General features: G+C 43.2%; 1 protein-coding gene across 1 annotated transcript; it reads right to left on the bottom strand.

The window, feature by feature from the left end:
- Window positions 1-13,613: 13,613 nt before the first annotated feature.
- Window positions 13,614-15,290, bottom strand: LOC135702933 (uncharacterized). The gene is made up of 4 exons (XM_065223987.1): window positions 15,261-15,290; window positions 14,830-15,211; window positions 14,608-14,759; window positions 13,614-14,519 (listed from the first exon to the last, which is right to left on the bottom strand). Exons 1-4 carry the CDS (start codon window positions 15,288-15,290, stop codon window positions 13,614-13,616), a joined length of 1,470 nt encoding a protein of 489 aa, XP_065080059.1.
- Window positions 15,291-21,634: the final 6,344 nt, after the last annotated feature.

The following is a 21,634-nucleotide window of genomic DNA, read 5'->3' as shown; positions in this document are numbered from 1 at the left end:
TTGCCGGACTGGCAACATTGCCCAGGCTACGCCACCTATCTGTGTCCATGTTTCAGCTGGTAGTCTTTTGTTATCATATGACTCGGGCAGGCGTGAAGTAGGAACTTGTGAGGACCAGGGCTAGGTAAAATTAAAGTGATAAGGTAAGGTTACCTAGTTATTAAGAAAAAGTAATAGGACATTTAGTAAACATTCCAACTGGGAAGAACTCGTAAAGAATTCTTGAAAACATTCCGAAGGATTTCTTAAAACATTCTTTGGCAATTGCTAAACCAATGCTAGAAAATCCTTAAGAGCATTCTTAGTAAATCCTGAGACGAATTCCAAGGAAGATATGAACAGAACTTAAAAACAGTACTGACTTGAATTTCAATGTGGAATTGTGAGGATCACTCTTATCAAAAACTCCATGTTGGTTCTGAGTGATTTTGTATGAATGTAATGTCCGCAATACAAAGAAGCAAACCCCAGACCAGCTGGCTGAAACTTGTTCCACCCAATCCGCAAAGATGCGAAAATCATCCAACTTTACTATGCATTGCAAGGCCCCCGATCCCTCACATCACATCGTATTATGCATAACGACGGGTTGCCTTCTCCGACCATATCCACCCCAAAACTGCTTCATTATGGTGTACTAAATGCGAATATTATTTGATATAATCTTTTACGATTATATCCAAGCAATAAATATGTTTATGACTTTATAACAAGCTTTGTGCGCTCGTTCGTCGGAGTCAACTCTTTCAACACCCCATCCCAGCAACGAAGGACTAGGATGGAACATACGTACGCCCCAGACGACAAGTCATGCATATATTCTGGTGGTGGTATGGCGACGACTGTAGACTGCGACGCCCCGTTTTTCTCGTTACAATCGTTCAATCTTGTGGTGTGATGTGACGTGGTGGGGCTTTGTGTGCCAGAGTGCGCCCCCAGCCAGACACAATGTACGCTGATGCTCTACTTCGGTTGAGCAGGAAGAGCGAAATGGTACTTGTCAACCATAAAACTCCCATGTTTAAAGTTCAATTTCTATGAATGGAATTATTTAAAAAACAAGTGTAACCCACGCTTCCCACCGCCACTTGCTGGCTGGGGGTCCAACAGTTGACAGAACAACACCACAGCCAGTTTTATTGACACTTGTTTGGCACTCGACCGCGAACCATCCACGGAGCAACTTTATTTCACTTGTGTAGGTACCAACGTGGAAACATGGTGGAAAAATAAAATTAATTCCATCGTGGCATTTCCGCACAGAACGCCGAATGGGTTCGGAATACCATCGTTAAGTACCACCGGAAACAAAGGCTCGACAACAAGTCAAGAGGGAAATGAAGTGCTACATTATTATTTTTTTCATTTGCATTACAGTGCAACTGGTTATTACCAAATGGTTGTATTTTTTTTTTTTACTAAATGAGCTTTTATTTTGTGTACACATCGTCACGATGCAGAATCACAAGGGACTAACTGCGATGATCGATTTTCTCTCTTGCTAATAACTCGGTTGGATTAACATTTCTTGATGTATTTGATGTTGCTTTTGCTAGCTAATACAGCTTGTTACTATACTGTATTGGGAAAAAATCGCTAAAGAAACTTAGCTATAGTAATGCAAAGAGAAAATCTATTAAGAGAGCTGATCATCGCAGTTAGGGCCTTATGATTCTGAACGCTAGAAAAACACTTTTTCTGAGAAAAAAATCGGTGAAATTGAGAGGTACCCAAACTGCAGAAAGAGTGAGAAACGTCCGAACAGGATATTTTCTTTTTTTAAATCTTTGAAATTTTTAATTTTTTTTTTTGTTTAATTTGTACTCTTTATTAGAAAAAAAATGCCATATAGGGGAATTTACGTATTCTCGTCAATCTAAGCAGCGTCTGCACTTCTACTAGCATTTTCTCAGCGTCACGCACATATATGATGTGTATGTTTGTTTACATTCATCTGCTGCTTGCTTTTCTATCCATTCCAATCGACAGAATTTTTCAAAACGTTTTGAAAGCGTTTTTACAACGCTCCAAACTTCTCAGGTGAGTGTGACTATTGTCGGCAGCCTCTTTTTCTTCGGCAACCTTCCCATTAGAACTGCGTGTTAAACAGCTGTTCTATTATCGGCAACTCGAAATCAACCCCATTTTGTAGTGCGTATGCTTTATTTGAAGAAAAATGTAGCATTACTGGATTGCTCGATCGTTCAAATATAATCAGATTGAAGCTGAAAGGCTAAACATTGGAAAACATAGTGAAATTAACGTTTAAATTTTGGTTGCCGAAAACAGTCAATGGGTGCCGAAGCCAACATTTACCCTATATTTTTCCCAGTAAAATATAACTTTTCTCTACAACTTTGTCCAAGACGTCATTTCGAGCAGAAGTGACGTTTTAATGCAAAAATTCATTGGAAAATAACAAAGCTGCCATTTTGTAAAAAATACAAGATCCAAGGTCGAGCTTTTCCGATTCGTCATTTGGCGTGGAGCTGCTCAAATGGATATTTTTGTTACTGGCGAAAAAAATGTGTATGGGCCCAATATTAGGGATTTATTTGTTCACCATATTTGGCAGAATAGTCACACAGACTATTTAAAATACTTAATTCTTTTCTTAAAAAGTAGTTTACTAAATAATAAAAATCAAATACTTTATACACTTTCTTAAATAGTCTACAACATCAATCGAGAGGATTGTTATATTCGTGTACGGTGCGGGGCCCAGGAGTCCACAAAAATTAGTTGGCGAATGGAAGCGTGGGAGCGTGAATATTGATGCGCTGAAGCGCACTACTGCAATCAATATGATTTCTCAGCAGGTTATAAACGAACATCCTCTGCAGGAATGTAAAGCTGTAATTACCAGTGCTGATAAAAATCATTCCTTATACACTCAACTTAGCTGAAAATGAAAACAACCTTAAGACCAGCTATCTGAATGAATTATAATTTTGACATAAACAAATTCTCTTGATCTACACTGAACGAAAACATCCGCAATACTTCAACTGATTATTGTATCGTTCGAGCTCTTCAACAATATGCTGTCGAATTTCGGATGAGTTCCTTATGGTTGAATTCGCCATCAACTGATGAGCATCCATATAACTGAACATCAAATAAATGATGAAATTTATTTGATTATTGGCTGCAAAACATACAGGGCTTAGAGGACAACAATTTAAGGATAGGATGACTTGCAAATGCTTTAAATCAGATTATTAATTCGATTGTTTACATTTCCATATTGAATAGCCATGAACAGCCATTCATCATGGATACAAAAATTCCTTGTTGGTTGGTAGAGGAAACTTCCTCCACCACGAAATAGACAATTTACGGTTACCACAGTCTGTCTGCGCAGAGCAACAAATTACGTTCAATAGAATTATTTACATCATCGTTTTGAATGATTTGCGTTAAGGGGCTGAGCCAATACCAAATTAATTTCAATTTAAGATGACTATCATTATGCAGAGAGCATTACGCATTCCAACTGAAGGCTCTATCCCTTTTCATAATAATGTTCATCCTGTATTCGAGAGTAAAATCATCTGATTTCAAAACAACCGTCATCCGGTTACAGCTATCATTCGAAAAGGCGATTTCGATGTTTCGATTTGAATGGTCTGAGGTTTCATTCGAACAGAGGATTGTGGTTTGGTACAGTGTAGGCAACCTCTGAGTATTCGCCTTGATGAGAGTACGGTGGAGCCATCAACGTTAGTTTCACCTTTGTGCGAAACAAACGCAAACAAACGCTGTCACGAAATGTAAATGTTTCTTCATTAAAATAATCATCTCAGATGGATTTAATACTTTAAAAACGCATAATAACGGAATTTTTAACGACCTAAGAGCTATTTTTCTCATTTTCGTGGTGATTTGATTTGCTGCGCATTCTCCTGAAGCTGTCTAAAAGTGCTATGCAGAACTGAAGGATTCCTTGAAGGTAAGTTTAGTTGGATAATTATTAATGAAAAATCATCAGAAGTTTTCTATTATGCTAACTAGAAGTTGCATAAGGCATTAAATAAACAAAAAATCCCAACTTACAATTTTCACAATGTAAAAGCTTTACTCATTTAATTTATACAGCCTCAAGCTGCATTAAAATGTCTTACGATATGAGGCAACCTTTACTCAACCTCTACACAAGCAAATCTGGCGAACTTAGTCAGCTACTTACGGCTGTTGGGACGGTTGGGACAAGCTCTTATTGCATATCAATTTACGCTTCTAAACAGCTGTTGTTCTGCTGTTTATAGTTGTGTGCGAACTTGAAAGGCGCTTAATTCAACCTTTTCCTGGATATCCAATAATCACTACACAGCTTTCTCTTGAAGCCAGGTTAAATATTATTTACGCTTTTTTGTTGGAGAATTTGATTGAGTTTATTTTGCTGTGAGAATCAAATTAATCGAAATTAGTTATAAGCACACCACCAAATCACCACCACCTCGAGACGACCGTATTGGCAAACCTTGACACTACCGAGGGGGGCGACACATCTAAATCTCAATTTTAGATGCTCAAAAAATCTCACACTAGCGAATCAATCTTTGACAAATCTTCTTGCATTTCTCGCATCTACATGCATCGCGCATCATCTTTTTGCAGGAAATCTTCAGAATCGTCATCAATCTTCTTTCTATCTACTCAGCGTGCGAGCAGCTAGCCACAGCACAACACAATCTTTACTGCAGCGTAGATAGAGTCGTCCCCCTCGGACACTACCAACTTCGCTACGTCAACACTTTGAACTGACGTTACTGACTTTCTACATGAATACCGTTGAGTAAAGGCTTTATAATAGTTACTTCAGCTTTGTAAAGGAGCACAGTAGAAGCTGTCAAACTGCACACGTCTAAAAATAAACCTAGTTCACTGTAAAAATGCTTCCAAAGTAGCGCTAACACAGTTTATTAGCTGAGTACAGGTTGTTTAGTTGTTGAAAAAGCACTTTTGATGTTTATGTTATTCAGCAAGAGTGGTTGGTTATTAGACTGATGCAAAATATGAAATTTTCGCTCCACAGTGCTCAAACGGTTTCAAATCAGGTCCTGATTAGCCTCCCAAAATTTAAATTCATTTGGTAAGAAACTGACTTGGCACAAACTATTCGAAGTTTATATGGAAATTAATATGGGAAACCCAAACTTTTTGTTCATTGTCTTCTACCAATTTTACATATTGCTTTTTCGAAAATTCTTATAAATATTCTTACGGGAAATTTTCTAAGCTACAACTTTGCCGTATATAGTTTTTCAGCCAAATGTCAAATTAAAATGTTAATAATTGTTTAAGAGATTGCCATAAGATCAAGCAGCTGTTCTGTGGGCAACACTGTATTCTGCAGTGTGACATAGTAGCCATGATATTTGTGCTCTATATTATTTGCACCAGAAACTCCAATGTTGCCTGCTGAACATTTGAATGAGCATAATCATAAGACATCAGTGACTTGAATCATTAATAACTGTTGTTCCTTACATTTGATTGAAAAGTGGTTTTCAACAAAGTTGTAGCTGAGACAATTTTCAAAAGCATAGTGATGTGGTGAATTGTTAGATAGATATGAACAAAAACATAAGTTTGCCCATAGTAATTCCCATATAATCTTGAAATGGTTCGGGCCGACAACACTGATGAAACTGATTTTCACACGAACGAATATGCTTCAAGGAAGCTAATTTAACACGGGATCACGGAATAATAAGTAGTAGTAAAATTACGTTTATTTTCCATTGATTATGATTTTACATTGTTCATACAACCTGAAGGGCTCTTCATCTTTGTTTAATTTGATATTCTAAAACGTTTTTCAACCATTTTACAAGATACCCCTTTGGGGTGTGTTTTGCTTGATCTAAAAATCATTTGATAACCTACCTAGCTACTAATAACTTAACCTAATTAGTAATATTGCGTATGATCTCGTGATTTGATCTAAGACAAGCGTCTCTGAACCTTTCGAGGATGAGCATACTCCACTCCTCCAGTGTCTGAAGACCTGCCAGAATTTCGAGTCCGCGGGAGACTCTTGAGAATCATCCTTAGGATCTTGTTCTGGATCCTTTAGAGCTTGACGTGATGGCACTTAGCACAGCTCTCCCATATTGGCGTTCCGTACTCAAATAGCGGGGCGGATGATTTGCTTGTGGACGGCTTCTGTTGATAAGTGGATAGAGCGACCTAATGAAGATGTTGCACTTGGTGGATGATTTGTCAACATGGGAACGGAACAGCAACTTGCTATCAAGGGTAAGACCAAGGTAGATGACTTCATTTGACCACTCTATGGGAGTATTATCAAGGTGGACTTTTAGGTTACCAGGCGAGACAAGCCGAGGTGAAATAGTCGGACAGAATATCAAGGCCTGATTGGAGTTTTCTCGTCAGAGCACGGATCACTCGACCCTAATAGATGATGGCAGTGTCATCCGCAAACATTGACAAAATACCACCACCCGGAAGGGGGGAAAAATCTGACGTGAAGATGTTGAAGAGGATACCCTGGGAAACCCTAGCATCAACGTTGGCCGTATCAGAAGGTGAAGTGTTTAAGAAAACCTAGAATGATCTGCCCGACAAGTAGTTTTTAATGATCTTGTCAATGAAGATCGGGAAGTTATATCGATACAGCTTGTACACAAGGCCATCAACGCCTTCTCGACGCCCAACAATGCCATGGCAGATGTATTGGAAACGGACTTGTTCCGCTTGATGATGTTAGTAACCCGTGCGAGTTGGTGGATCGTTGAATGACTTTCCCTAAACCCGAATTGCTCCTCGAGTAAGTTGTTATTTTCGTTGGAGAACTCCAGCAATCGGCTGAGTATCAAATGAGTATGTGTATTGGAATCACTTTGGCTAACTTCCAGCATACAAGGAAGTAGCCAAGCTCCAAACATTTGTTGAAGATAATGGTAAGATGGTTGAAGAAGTCAATACTCAAGTTTTTCAACTCGAGGTTGACTACACCATCCATACCCGCAGCCTTCATATTTTTAGTGCTTCTAATAGCTGCTATCACCTCATCAGCCGATATTCTACTATCATCATGCACTACTACGGGGGTGTCAGAGATTCCAGTATGCAGGCCCATGGGGGCTCACCATGGTTTGGCCAAGCTTATGCGAAATCACCAAATGTTGGCCATGAGCATTGGCCTTTTCAACTGGGATTATGAGTAGGGATGGGTTCAAGTTCTGATCAACAGAAGACAGCGGAGGGATCGGTCTCGACTTATTTTTTCAAAATTTTGGTCATCTTCCAAAATGGTTTTGCACAATCTGGGAGAGAGCGCATCTTGTTGCCAAAATCGTTATTTCTGAGTTCTACCATCCTGGTCTGGATAATTTTTGGTCTATTGACATTGGTCTTCAAGTGGGGCAGCCCAGAACGCTGGAACTGCCTACGAATGGTCTTACGAAGCCTAATAAGATCTTTGGTTGGGCTGTCAAGGTTCAGAGTATGACTCACCTGTCTGGATGCTGGTAGGTGTTGCTCCCTGGCACGGGATATCGCCTCTTCGATGGTTTGCAGACACTGATCGACTTCTTCGAACGACTCCGGTAGGACGTCGTAATCGATTGCTGTGTCCACACAGCGCTGATACTGCTGCCAGTTGACACGATGGTAATTTCACCGGGAAACTTGAAACCTATTGACCGAGGAACCTACTTCGGCCACCACCGTATAGTGGTCCGCGCTCAGTTCCTGATAGGCGATAGGTTGGGAGATGTTATCACCAATGTTGCTGAAGAAGATGTCGATGGTGGCATGAGCTCCGGATCGACTACACCGGGTGGGAGTATTCGGAAACAGGATATTGTAGTGGGCTTCCTGAAGATCGTTGTATAAGATTGTGCCGTTCTGGTTTCGCCGACTATTGCCCCAGGCTTGATGCTTGGCGTACAGGTCGTCAGCGATGACGAAATTTTGTCGCCGTCGTGTTAGCTTGATGATGTTTCTTCGGAGGTCTGCGGCCGAGCCGTCCCTAATGTTGGTTTGCTTGGGGTAGTAGACCGCGATGATGGTGATTGGACCAAGCGATGTGCTCACCTCAACTCTGATGGTTGCGATTCAGCTGGAAGCTTGGTAGTAGCCGGCAGCTGATGTTCCGTCTCGCAGCGATGGCCACTCCCTCTCCCCCGGAGCTGGTGCGGTCAAGCCTTACGAGCCGAAAGTCGGGAAGGAAGACGTTCAGCTCGGGCTTCAAGTGAGTCTCGGTGATGACGGCTTTGTCGATGTGCCGTTCGTTGAGAAAGTCAACAAACTCGATGTTTTTGCTCTTCAAGGAGCAAGTATTCCAATTTACGATCTTGATAGCTTCACGGTCCATACTTAGTGACAAGGGACAGGAAAGCTTGTAGTTGTTCAGATCGAGTCTTGCAGGTGTGCATGATGATGATGACTTCGGCCACGAGCGTCACAAGTTCCGCCGAGTTAAACGAAGAATCGTCGACAAGTTCACCTGATACAGCACCAGCGTATGATAAACCAGGGGCGGTTGATGAACCTGGAATTGGCTGGTCCGACTGTTGGGAACCATTTGGATACTCGCAGGATTGGCTTGTTGGTTGTTGAGCGGAAGTAGGGCTAGGTTCGGAACATGTCGACGGAGCTGGAGAGCTAGGTACTGGACTTCCGTGAGTACAGGAGGCGAAAAGCGGGGGAATCCTCTCTCTTTTAGCAATGGGAACGGCGTCACCATCGACATTTTCTTCCGGAAGTACTGCATACTGGTTGGCTCTCAGTATCCGTTTTCCGGCGTCATCCTGCGATGCGCTGGGTTTGATTAGTACCTTCTTTGAAGAGCCCGCTGTTTACGCACCATTTGTTTCGTGTTTGCAAGTTCAAGTAAACTTGCCTGAACGCGAGAAGGTGACGACGCTTCCATGGCGTAACGCGACAGCACAAAACGAAACAAAATCGAAACGAGAACTCGAGCGAAAATACGGACTGAACAGCTCAACAGTCGAGCAAAGAATCGTGATGAGTTGAGGGTAGACAGCAGCGCTCTTTTATATCTTTTCAGGTTAAAGCAGAATGATGTGCAACCAAGTGGTACTCGATAATGACGACTGGGTTTGGGAAGAACGTTTATTTCATGAAAACAGTTATAAAGTTATCATTTTTTATTTGTACATTGGACAATACTTGACATTACCTCTTTTTCAATAGTTTCTTGTTGAAAATCATTAGTCGGAAGCATTGCGTAGGAATATTTTTGATCTATTGGTCATAAAATTATTGAAATTGGTCCAGGGGCAGCTGAGTTATTAATGTTCATAATCTTTCATACTTGAAAGAAGAAAATCCTAAGAAAATCTCCCCAAAATTCTCTATTTGTTTATTTGTTTATTTACCTATCATTCATCTGACTCGTTTGTGGTCTTAATGAATAGTTAAATCACAGGCAAACAGACGTAACTCTTTGAAAAAGTTTTTCTTGAAAACATAGTATCTCAAAACATAGGACCTCAATAACGACATCTCTCGGGTTTCTCGCGGAAAAAAAGCTTGCTCGCTAACTCGCGAACAATATTGCATGAAAGTTCTATAGAATGTATAGAAACGTCAAAGTGATCCGATGCCAGCGCTGCGGCGAGTAGTTCGCGGAACTGATAATATTTAAATCAACCGTTAAATGCGTGAACGAAGATGCACAATGAAGTGTTACGTCTGTTTGTCTGTGGTTAAATGTATGCACAAGAATAGAACATTACAAATAAAAACTTTTTAAACTAGAGTATTACAAAAAGCTATCGCCTTAAAGAGAGTCGTTGTTGAAAAGCTCTTATGGTCAAGTTGAAAGAAATCTCGCTGGCCTAGTCTCCTCTCTGGTGCGTACAAATTAATTTCGATCAGGATATTCGGGCATCAATTTCTCCTTTCAGCATTTTCGCCCCTAAAACCGCTTGAGCGATGGAGCGTCGTCGTTCTAGCGTCTCTAGTGCGAGAAGATGGCAACGCTCCTCATAGGGTGGTAAGTTGGAAGGATCATTCCACGGGAGAGTGCGAAGTGCATATCGAACGAATTTTTTCTGCACTGATTCGATCCTAGCAATCCAACACCATGATTTGGGCACCAGGCAACCACACTTGACTCCAAAATTGATCGTACCAGCGAGCAATACAGGGATCGTAGACAGAGTGGGTCCCGGAACTCTGCCGAAATTTTGAATATGAATCCAAGCTGCCGCTATAGTTTACTCGAAATGTAAGAGCGCTATCTAGCATAACACCCAAGTCTCGTATTTGAGTTACTCTTTGGAGAGGCTGTTCTGCGATAGAGTAGTCAAAAACAAACGGTTTGATCTTTCGATGGAACGAAATGATACTGCATTTCAAAATGCTAACCGTCATAAAATTACGAGAACACCACGTTTCAAAGCAGTTTACCATCCTCTGCAGCTCGAAACAATCTAGTAGACTCCTAATTATCATGTAGATCTTGACATCGTCCGCGTAAAACTTTCGGCATCCAGGTGGCAACATAAGTTCGATTTCATTGATGAATAGTACGGATAACAATGGCCCAGATTGCTTCCTCGGGGGTACTCCGAAGGTGTTGGAAAATGTCTCAGATTGTTCGGATCAAATTTTTATACACAGCGTGCGACTAGTTGGGTACGATCTGAACCAAGTGACAAAAGCAGGAGACATTCCAATTTTTTCCAGTCTAGCGAGTAATATCCCATGGTCAACACGATCGAACACGGCCTTCAGATCCGTATAAACAGCGTCGACTTGGGCACCAGAATCCATGCCACGCAGGCATATGGAGAGGAATTGAACTTGATTCGTTGAGACAAACCGTTTTGGGAAGAATCCGTGTTGTTCAGTGGAAATTTAGCGCAGGCAGTTAGCAAACAAAGCATCATTTACAATGATCTCGAACACCTTCGAACAAGCACACAGCGATGTGATTCCACGATAGTTTTCAATATCAGCTTTATCACCTTTCTCCAACAAGTGGGGAATTTACGTTGCTCTAAGGAAGCATTGAATAAAACAGTCTAAAATGGGTAGACAAGAGCATCTGCACATCTTTTCAATATACAAGCGGGAATTCCGTCGGGACCAGAATGAGAATTTCAATTTGTCTATGGCTGCTTCAACATGATGCTTTGAGATATCGAAGGTACTGAATTCAATTGCATCCCTTGGAGTACCATCGAGAGCAGCAACTATTTGCGAGTCTGATTTCACTGAGTTATTGAAAGCAGTCTTGAAGTGTTCCGCGAAAAAATTGCATTTTCCTTGTAGTGTACTAGTGCATACGTCTTTGAGACGCATCTTCACAGGCAATCCATTTTCTTTCCTTTTGGAATTAACGAAAGACCAAAACCGCTTCGGGTTCCTACGAAGGCTGTTCTGCGTCCGAATGACGTATCGTTTGTAAAGAAATCGGTTGTACAGTCAATACCTGTTACTCGCTTGCGTGAATATGCGCTTTAAAACAGGGCAACGAGAACGGCAGAAATTTCGTAGAGCATGTAATCTTACTGGTTTCAGCTGATGAAAACACGAATTGGACCACGGCGGCTTTGGAGCACGTCGGCGAAGAAGAACACTGCTGATGATGGCTTGATTAATCAGCACGGTGAAAGTCCAAGCTTTGCAGATCAACGATATCCTCGAATATTGTAGGGAGCAGTAGCTGAACGTTGACCTCAACAGCAGGATGATTTCGATCGAACCCCATCGAACCCCAAAATCGAACTAGGTGCAAAGCGATACGATTGCTGAACATCCGTGACCGGAAGATTATTCAGTGAATCAGACCAAAGCAGATTGAATTGATTGTAGTCTCCAAACTGAATTGCGATATCCGATACTTCAAGATTCGACAGAATTGCTCCAATAGAGTTAACGTGGTTATTGATGTCAGCAACATTTGCTCTCCGATCTGGTGGCAAGTAGATCACCCCGATGCTAGCGTTACCGGTGGGAGTTTTGATCTTGATCCACAACTGTTCAAGAGTAACACAGACAGGTGTAGAATCTATGCAGCAACTCAAGTGTGAAGACACGGTGCTAAGAACGCCACCACCCCTGCATTTGGTGCTGTTTACAGGATTGCGATCATTTCGAAAAACAGTGTACGAGCTGCCAAACAGTTGCGTTGGCAAAATGCGGTCATCAAGCTGTGTCTCAGTGAGGACGATGAGATCGTAGCAAGAATCCGAAGCGGCAAGGAAGAAGTCGTCAATCTTAGTGCGTAAGTCTCTAACGTTCTGGTAGTAGATGTTGAGACAACGTTCATCTGAGTCCAAATTTTCTCTGGCAGGGAGTTGTAGCGTTGGATCACTGCTTAAGTACTTGCATGGAACAGCAGGCTGGAAGACCCCTTCTCCGACTTCGTACATAGGTCCGAGACGACTTCGACTGCTCCCATCAACATACGGCGTGACTGAAACGGGTGGAAAAGAAGCTTCCAGAGTGCTTAGGGTTGTGCATCCCGGGGATGACACCATGATAGAGTCATTAAGCATAATCTCTTAAGCGATTTAGTTGGCAATACTCGGTGACGAAGCATTAGAGTGTAAGTGACAGATTCCATGATGCGCTAATGGTTGTTGTCTTAACGAAGGAGCCGTGCTGGAAGATGGAAAACCATCTGGGCTAGGAATGGAACGATAATGTGAATACTTGCCTGTAAGTGCAGACTGAAAGACCTCGTCATCATCTCGGAACACAAGGCCAGCACGACTATGAAGACGATGAACAGCTTCAAGCTCGACTGATTGCACGCGTCCCGGTTCCCACGAAGAGTTTGAATGTGAACTTGATGATGTCGAAGACCAAAACAGAGCAGGTGTGATGTGTTGATGAGATCGTATGCAGCAGCTGAATCTCAGATTTTTTCAGAAGAGGAATGCTTAGGATAGCATGTTTACTTGCCTGAAATAGCATGGTCGAGACGACTATGTTGACACTATGAATTTTCCTACGGTGTTTCTGTTGTTAGGGCCAATATCACGCTGTGTGAGTCAGTTGCAACTAATATCGGCCGGTTGGCCGGTAGCTTAACCACGTGGAGAATGGCTGCTGCCTCAGCTGAGAACACCGAGCATTGGGTTGGGAGCGATCTGCTCACAAGCAGACCATCTCCGGAGACCCCATTCCCACTCCGCTCCTGGAGAGAGAGCCGTCGGTGTACCTAACTTCACAACCTTGGTAGTGCGCCCCAAGAGTTTCAACAACTGTCCGGCGTAAAGCCAGTGAGTTGTCTCCTGCCCTGAAGTGGTCCTTGATTTGACCACCGAGGAGACTGCCGCTTGCACTCTCAGTTTCGTCCTCTGCAGGGTGGGACCCACCGTTACAATGAGGACGTCATCCGCGTAGACGAAGATGTAAACGTTCTTGGGTAGTTGGTCAAAGACCCCATTCATGGCCACCAGGAAGAGGGTGACCGCGATCACCGAACCCTGTGGCACTCCGGTTTCCTCACTGAAACTTCCGGATTGCACGTTTCCAACCGAAACCCGAAAAGATCGGTCGGTCAGAAAGTTCCGGACGAAGTGAAGGATGTGTCCTTTCAGGCCCCAATCAGCAAGCTTCTTCAATACAGCTGGTATCCATGTTCGGTTGAACGCTTTTTAGATGTCTAGCGATACGATCTCCGCGTGATGACCTTGGTCCTTTGCCTCCTTCAGGACTTCCCCAAGAGTAGCGAAGTAGGTGGAGGTGCCATACCCTTGCCTGAAGGCGTGCTGCCTATGGTCAAGCAGCCCCTTGGCCTCGAGATATTGCTTCAACCTCCTGTTGACCATCCGTTCCAGGACTTTCGCCATGCAGCAGGTCAGTGCAATGGGACGGAACCCAGTAATGTCTTTGGTCCCGACATTGGTTTTCGGTAACGGTATAACGAGGCTTTCTCTCCAGTTTTCCGGGTATTCTTCAGCGGTCCAGAGTTGGTTGTAGAGGTCGAGAAGTTTCGTGTTGCCTTCGGGTGAAAGGTGCTTTAGCAGCGGGTAGCTGATTTCGCCCGGTCCAGCCGAGTTCCCGTTACTCCGACTGAAAGCGAACCCGAGATCTTCCCAGGAGAGTGGGCTGTTGATCGGTAGGTCGTCGTTGTCTGGAGGAATTCCGAAGGTAGACACAGAGGAGAGAGAGGGGCGGACTCGCTGTCGGAAGCTTTCGCTGTACTCCGAGATGCCGGATAGTTTGGCGAAGTATTTGCCCAGTTCGTCTGCTACGACGGTTGGATCAGTGATGGTGACGGCGTCTGTTCGAATCTGAAGCGGAGATGATCGCCGCTTGCCGCTAAGGGCGTTGATGCGACTCCATAGCTCCGCTGACGATTGTTCGGCGTTGATACTCTCCAGAAAGTTCGACCAGCAATTTTGTTTCGCCGTCCGGATCTCCTGTCGGCATTTGCTGGATCGTTTGGGGAGGTGCGTTTGAGCTTCCGGAGTGCTTTTCGCCTGGCCCTTTTGGTTTCGTCGTTCCACCAGCGGAGTGCCTTCCGCCCGGGGACACAGCCAGTTATTGGTATACTGGTGCTAGCGGCTTTATAGACGATTTCCGTGATGCTTGGGATGGTCGTGGGTTCCTGGTTCTGCGCGAGGGCTCGGTACGTGTGCTGAAAACCCTCCCAATCAGCTTCCCGTAGCGCCACCGCGGTGTTCGGGTGTTTTCTGGGGGCGATGCGGTGGATAACCGAACCTGTACCGGATAGTGGTCGCTGCCGCACAGATCTGGGTTAATCAACCAGAGCACTTTGCCCGCCAGAGAACGGCTGGCTGTGGACACGTGAATGACAGTGGTGTGCCGACCGTTGAAAAACGTTGGGCCGCCATCATTTAAAATGACCTTCCTGCACGAAAATATCGCAGAGGGTTACGCCTCTAGGGTCCGCTCGTTGGCAACCCCAGGCCGGGTGGTGGCCGTTCAGGTCCCCTATAAACATCTTGGGTTCCGGTAGCTGATCAAGTATTCTGCGAACCTGGTTGTCCAGGCTAAGCAGCCTTCCACAGGGCAGATAGGCACAGGCGATGGAGATGCTAATTGGATTCTGGATCTGAATGCCGACGATTGGGAGGTCGGTATCCAGATCAACGATTCGGTGAGGGATTTCCTTGCGGACTCCTATAACAACGGATCTCTGGAGGTTGGACCCTTTTTTGATGGACCAGGTATATTGGCCGTCTAGTGTTCTGTTCATCTGGTCCACCGTCACGTTGTTGACGCACTTCTTTGGATTTTTCCTCTGAATTATACCTGGGATCTGTTTTCGGAATTACCTTAGAGTTCTTCTCCCTCAATTTGTGCATAGCTACTCAGGTTAACTATCCTGCCCGTGAATTGGTTGTCCGCTGTAATTCTAAACATTAATTTCTGATTTTCGATTGTCAGAATTCCGGCTTCTCGACTTGATCCATTCCTCCCACTTATTAAATGGCCCAATTTGGTTCATTCCTGTCCATTTATAACTGCTTCCATGCATCTTAAATCCAAATCGACGAACATTCCCGCTGCTGCCATAAAGCGACTAAAGTGTCTACTGAACAACCGACTAAAAGACTTCCAAAAAAAAAAACAAAAAAAAAAGAGCCGCGGCTGAACGACACGATGGCAATATGGCGAGAGGAAGAGCAGATCCATCCTTTTGCCTTCGATCACACGCCAAAGCCTCGAACGCTCCTTATGGAATGGTTTCTTTATTTAAATTTCACTTATGAATAATATATGAAGCTGTAACGGAACAGCAGCGCGCGGCGCCTTTTGTCGCTTTGGCCTCTCGCCCCGCTGGCTGCTGGCTTCTATCGCTTTCTGTCCCACCCGAAGGCGAACCAAAAGATGGATAGTATGAAAATTCATAAACCGCGCGCCCGCTTACCCAGGACCAGCAATACCTCCCCAAACGTTCGACCGCTCAGCTTCTTCACGGTTGCTATGGGTTCTTTTCCATGCTCTCCTCGAAAGATGGCATTTGCGACAGGTTCCAACAACACAACAGTAAAAAAAAATCGAAAAAGGAGGTTGTTTTCGCTTGAGTTAGTTTGCGTTTAGTATTGCTCGCCATAGGCGTAACTGGGAAGAGATTGGTGGATCTTGGAAAAAGTACCATGCTCCTTGATGGCATTCTGACCTATACTTTCTTGGCATGGACCCCCTCCAGAATCAACTCAACCTACCCCAGCGGACTTCCGCTGGGTTCCACCACGGAGAAGCGATAGTCCACTTAAATTAGTATGTAACCAGGATACGGCCAAGCGAGGACCGAAAATGTGACGAAAAACGTATGAATACAAAGGAGTATTCTTCTTCATTTTTTTTTATTTCTTTGGTGGGTCATCAAAAAGCATGGTGACAGCGTTACAATGAGAAGAAAACGGCTATACTCATAAATGTTGTGGTTACCATGATATCATGCATAACATATCGTATCATCGGGAAGGATTTTCGGACGATCGGAGTAGAATTGGAACGATATTGACTGTGTGAACGATTTGCATCGAGATGGAACAGCATCGTTAAGCGGGTGGAAAATGGTGCTCCTGGGCATGCTGCCTGCCGGTGGTGATTGGTTCCCATACTCGGAATGGATGGAAATTTGCGGTTGGGGATGAATTTGAGTCCCTTTTCTTTGATGGGCTCTGAATGTCTGTTGGCAGGGATGGTTGAATTGCTGATGGGGTAATGAAACCGAATGATGTGCCACAAATATGGGTTAAGTTCACCGGAGCAGGTTGAATGGTTCGGTAATGTTTTGTTGTGTTGTTTGTGGACATTTCATTCATATTTGAGTTTATAGTTTCTTCTTCGTCTGCTCATTCAGGTTTACATGCATCTCAACGGGAACATGATGTCTACTTATTTGGTGTTTTAATGGCATTTCCGTGGTTATTATTTGAAAATATGATGATCCTGCGTCCTGCATTTCATACGGTGAAATTTTTAAAGTAAACGAAATTTGGAACCAATAAAGCTACAACATTGGATGTCCTGGAGAGACTTTTGTACATACTCTGGAAGTCTTAAAAACTTAAAATTTTTCCCGACGATTTCATTAGAATTTTCCTACGAAGTTCACCAGATTGACATCCCGGTAAACAATTCCCAAGAAAATTTGCATTTCCTGATCTCCTTTTATGTACAGAAACCATGCTAAAACCCAGAAAATTATCTCATTTTATCTACTTGGAGAAATCGGAAACCTATCCAGAGCAGCCAGTAGACACTTCTAGAGAAACTAAACCTTATTTTTGATTGATCTTACTATCCTTACCTTGAAATATTGAAGGGTACAAATATCAGCTCCATCAAAACACTTAACAATGAAATTGGAATTACATATTTGCAGCAAATAGGGAGTTCTAATTTTATGAGCAATGCCGTAGCGGCATTCGAGATTTGTACTCTTGAAAACTTGAAGTGATAGGGCATTGGACTCGTAATTAATCACCTTATGTAGGATGGGAAGCAACGCCAGTATTGAATGTCAGTGGTCAATGATGCGCGAACTTCGTAGCCTCACGTAGAATGGCAGTTTGAAGAACATGGTTCCATGCAAAGACATTCACAAACAAATTTGGTGGCTACCTGATTTACATGCAGAAAACCAAATCAATCACGTTTTAATCGATGGTAAATTCTTCTCCGTTCGCACGTACTGCATGCGATCAAATCGACTGAGTCAAAGTCGAACACCACGACCTAACATTGAGCAACTATTGGACACCGGAGTTGCACAGCAGTTGGAGGCCAGAGATGAGCGATCCGCTCCCGAGCTGTTCTAAAGACCCGATTCTCTCAAGCGAGCTGATGGGTTCATTTTTTTTGGAACCGCAGCTCATCAGCTCACTGATATCACAAGCAGTGGCGTTGCCACAATCTCAATCTACTTGTTCAACAACTCTCAAAACGTAAACAAATAAAAAGCTATTACTGTAAATCGATACAAATTAGTGAAACTACAGTGTTTTTTCTTTGATCTGTTTTTCGTCGATCTTGTTTTTCGTACTGAGTACCAATGCTACCGACACTAGGGAGGCAGCTCCCCATCAACTCATGGGCCGGGGACCAACGTCTTTACTTCCCTTCCGAAGGAAGGCATGATCAGAGATTTTATGCCTCAGAAAATTCCGGCGGTGCCGACTGGGATCGAACCCTTACCACTACACCACTGGCACCGCTTAGTGAAACTAGATGACCCTATAAATTTTGAGACCAATTTGAATATAGTTGTGGCTCTAAATCACGTTTTCAAAGTCGTTGAACAGGTAAAAAGTGAGGTTACGAGGCACCACTGATCACAAGTCTAAACCATTCAATCCGTCACTTATAGAGAAACTTTTCTAAAAAGCACTCATTACTCCACTTACGCATAGAACAGTCACCGTGTAAACCAAGACTGATCGATAGCATAAACGGTTAAATCAAACTTCCAAGTGGCTATATGGGAGATATATGGCTCTCTCTCTCCCATGTGCTCCACGATGTTAAATTTCTAGTGGTATTAATCAATATATTTACGTACCCAGCTCTTATAGCTGATGTTATTCCTCCAGCATATGTGCTCTCACCCCTCCTATAATTCTCTGGGAGAGAGGAAGATCCGCATAATAGCAAATAACCGAAAAGCGAAATGCAGCTCTCCACCTCACAGCTCAGCTCCGGATCCGAATGATTCACTGGAAGCTGTCAATTTGAAGTGAAAATTTCAATTTAACGAAGTTCAAAAGCTCCGTGCGAAGAGCATGGAAATTGGTCATGATAATAGGGGGAACCTATTCCTTCTTGGAACTAAGCCGAAAAGTTTAGTGGAATTTTTCTTGTATGATGGATCATTCTCACCATCCGTGAGCATATCAAATTGATTGCTCAAATTAATTTCATCAGAAGGGGGATCAAGAGATTGCCCTTTTCTTTTGCATTTAGGCGCTATGTCGGCAGTTAAACATTTATCCAAATCGAGCAGATTACTACAAGAATCTTAAGGATCGAGGAGCAATTTTCCTAATCGAAATACAAGCAGGATTACCTCGGGTAGGGTCCAAACAAGGGTCCGTAAGCAATAAGAGTCAAACAAGGTAGATATTATAGTACTGAAAAGTGCTGTTTAAATTTGTTGTAGCGTTAGGTAGCAGCACCAACGCCCAAGATCACGCTTGATTTTCGTAGACAAAAATCAACAGGCATAAAACTGCGGTTGATTTTGCAAGCTGTGATATCGCAGCTCGGAATATCAAACTAACAAAACTCACCAGCTGCAAATCTCTACAAACTGAGATTGAGATTGAGTTTCATGATTTTTGCCTTACACCCAAACGCAACAGAAACTTCCATAGCGGCTGGCAGCAGTCAGTTCAAGGATTTTCAGAGGTGTTCTATGAATATTTGGAAAACTGCAAGGTATCTATGGATATTGCCTTTCATCTAATATCAGACTACAGCAAATAACAGCCACGTTTCAAGTTACGCTCTCTGTTCGAGATTCTTATTATCGCTTAAATAAATGCCGTCTATTGCCTGTAATGCAGCGTTATGATCGCTTCCCTATTCTTATTTGTGATCGATGGCAGTGAGAAAAACATGGTGGGATTGAACAGTGATTAAGGGTTTGGCTTATCAGCATCTGGGTTCAACTCTCTTTTCATGGCATGGTGATTACAGAAAAAAATTACCCACACGCCTGTTTCAATTAGAGGGAACTGAATTGCGTGTACATGCAGTTAAACATTCCTATATTACATTATGGGCGCTCTTGAAAGAGCGCATGGATTTACAATTTAAAGAATCAGTGGGTAACCAGGGACTATACAATACAATAAATACTTTAAATCTTTAAACTATAGTCAAGAAGTTCAATACGAAAAGCAGCTTATACTCCATCATCAAATATCCAATTTCTTCCATCTGAACGGAATTTTCGTTCAGTGGTTTAACAAATATGGCAATCTTGCCAAAGCGGGGAATAGCGTTTCCATGGTGGAGATGGATGCAAATCGTGGTCTTCACTTATACATTCATCGCGTACTGATTGTTTCAAGGTCGACAACAATAGAATCGACCGTGCAAACTGTAGATGACGAACATAGCACACCTAACAATAGCAGCTATTGAGTATACAAACGATCGCGTGATACATATCGAGAGGTACTTGTGGTTGCTACTGACTTCTGACTGCTGCCAACAACAGCTGAGAGCAAACTTAAGTGACCGTTCATAAAGATTGGAATAAATTAATCCAGTGGTGTTTCGATACAATTCAACTGTTGTTAAAGAAAGCGCGTTGATTTATTAATTACGGTGATGTTATTTAGGCAGGTGTATAATCCAAAATCCAAACCATTCCTGTTGCCGAAATCTACCGGCGAATTCCTAGCGACCGCCCCACGAGCTGCGCTGATCGTAGATCGGCTTGCCAATAGCCTCCTTTGGCCTCCACCATTGACCGCGGTCAAACTCGCTCTACCTCACCAACGCACGGAGACCTATGTAGGAGCATAAGAGGCCTTGGGCCCACCTAAACGACTGCCGACTGGCTTAGAGTAGCAGTCAGGGGTTTTGGCACATCCCCTTCCGGGACGGCGCAGAATCTCCCGGAGTCAAACAGTTGTGAGTTTCAACAAATTTAAAGAGCGGTGATAGAGTATCGCTGAAAGGGATTGAGAGCCATAATGAGGTTTCGTTTCAACTCGAAAATCGACGTTTCTTTCATTGAAAGCGATGAGCAAAGCAACGACGAGAAAATCCACAGCAAGTCTTTCGTTCTGAGCGTGCTTCTTTTCCATTTTTGAAAAAAAAGGTTGAGTTAATTTTAGAGCTTTGAAAATGTAGATCCCTGGTTGGCATAGAAAGCTCTCAATTTATAACTGAGGACGTGCATCTAGAACTTTAAGTTGAGAGTCGACAGAACACTCGCTATAGATGATTGGTGGATATATTGAGCAAAATATGTTCACACTGTTCATAAGTTCATAGTAGTGCCATCAAGTGCGATTGTTCCGAACTTAGGTATTGTACATATGAAGAACTATGCCATCGACAGTAGCCTGCTATCCGGTTATAATAATGTTCTATCAGTGGTGGGAAAAATCAAACAATCGAATCCCTTACTTACTTATCCTGGTCCGATATCCCTCAGGATTACACCTGCATCACAATGTTACGCCAACTCACTCGGTATGTGGCTGCTTGTCTCTAATTTCTTGAACGTCGCACATTTCCAAGATCCTGCTCCTCTTGGTCTAACCACCTTGCTCGCTGTGCTCCTCTTCGTCTTGTACCGGCCGGATTCGAGGCAAACAACATTTTTGCGGGATTGTTGTCCGGCATTCTTAAAACGTGTCCCGCCCATCGTACCCATCCAGCTTTCGCATTTTTCTGGATACAGGGTTCACCATAGAGTTGCGCCAACTAGTGGCTCATCCTTCGCCTCCATACACCGTTCTCACATACCCCGCCAAAGATGGTCCTAAGCACTCGTCGTTCGAAAACACCTAGTGCTTGAACGTCCTCCTCGAGCATCGTCGACGTCTAGTGCCCGTAGAGAACTACCGGTCTTATCAGCGTCTTGTACATGGTTTAGTTTACCCGACCTCAGGGTCTTGTGGGGTCCGTAGCAAGCACGACTTCCGGCAATAATACGCCAACGAATTTCTCTGCTGTA

This window comes from Ochlerotatus camptorhynchus, unplaced genomic scaffold, assembly GCF_037179485.1.
Source record: "Ochlerotatus camptorhynchus isolate MF236.1 unplaced genomic scaffold, CSIRO-AGI_Acam_v1.1 ptg000203l, whole genome shotgun sequence".
In the NCBI taxonomy this organism is placed as follows: Eukaryota; Metazoa; Arthropoda; class Insecta; order Diptera; family Culicidae; genus Ochlerotatus; species Ochlerotatus camptorhynchus.
The sequence above is the reverse complement of the archived record's forward strand: the minus strand, read 5'-3'. Positions and strand labels throughout refer to the sequence as shown.

Bases quoted from the DNA above. Each gene is read 5' to 3' on its own strand.
- LOC135702933 (XM_065223987.1), bottom strand. From the start codon at position 15,290: ATGCACAAATTGAGGGAGAAGAACTCTAAG. The intron at 15,212-15,260 runs GTAATTCCGAAA...AAAAATCCAAAG, and splicing joins TGAGGGAGAAGAACTCTAAG to AAGTGCGTCAACAACGTGAC. The intron at 14,760-14,829 runs GTCATTTTAAAT...ACGTGTCCACAG, and splicing joins CGATATTTTCGTGCAGGAAG to CCAGCCGTTCTCTGGCGGGC.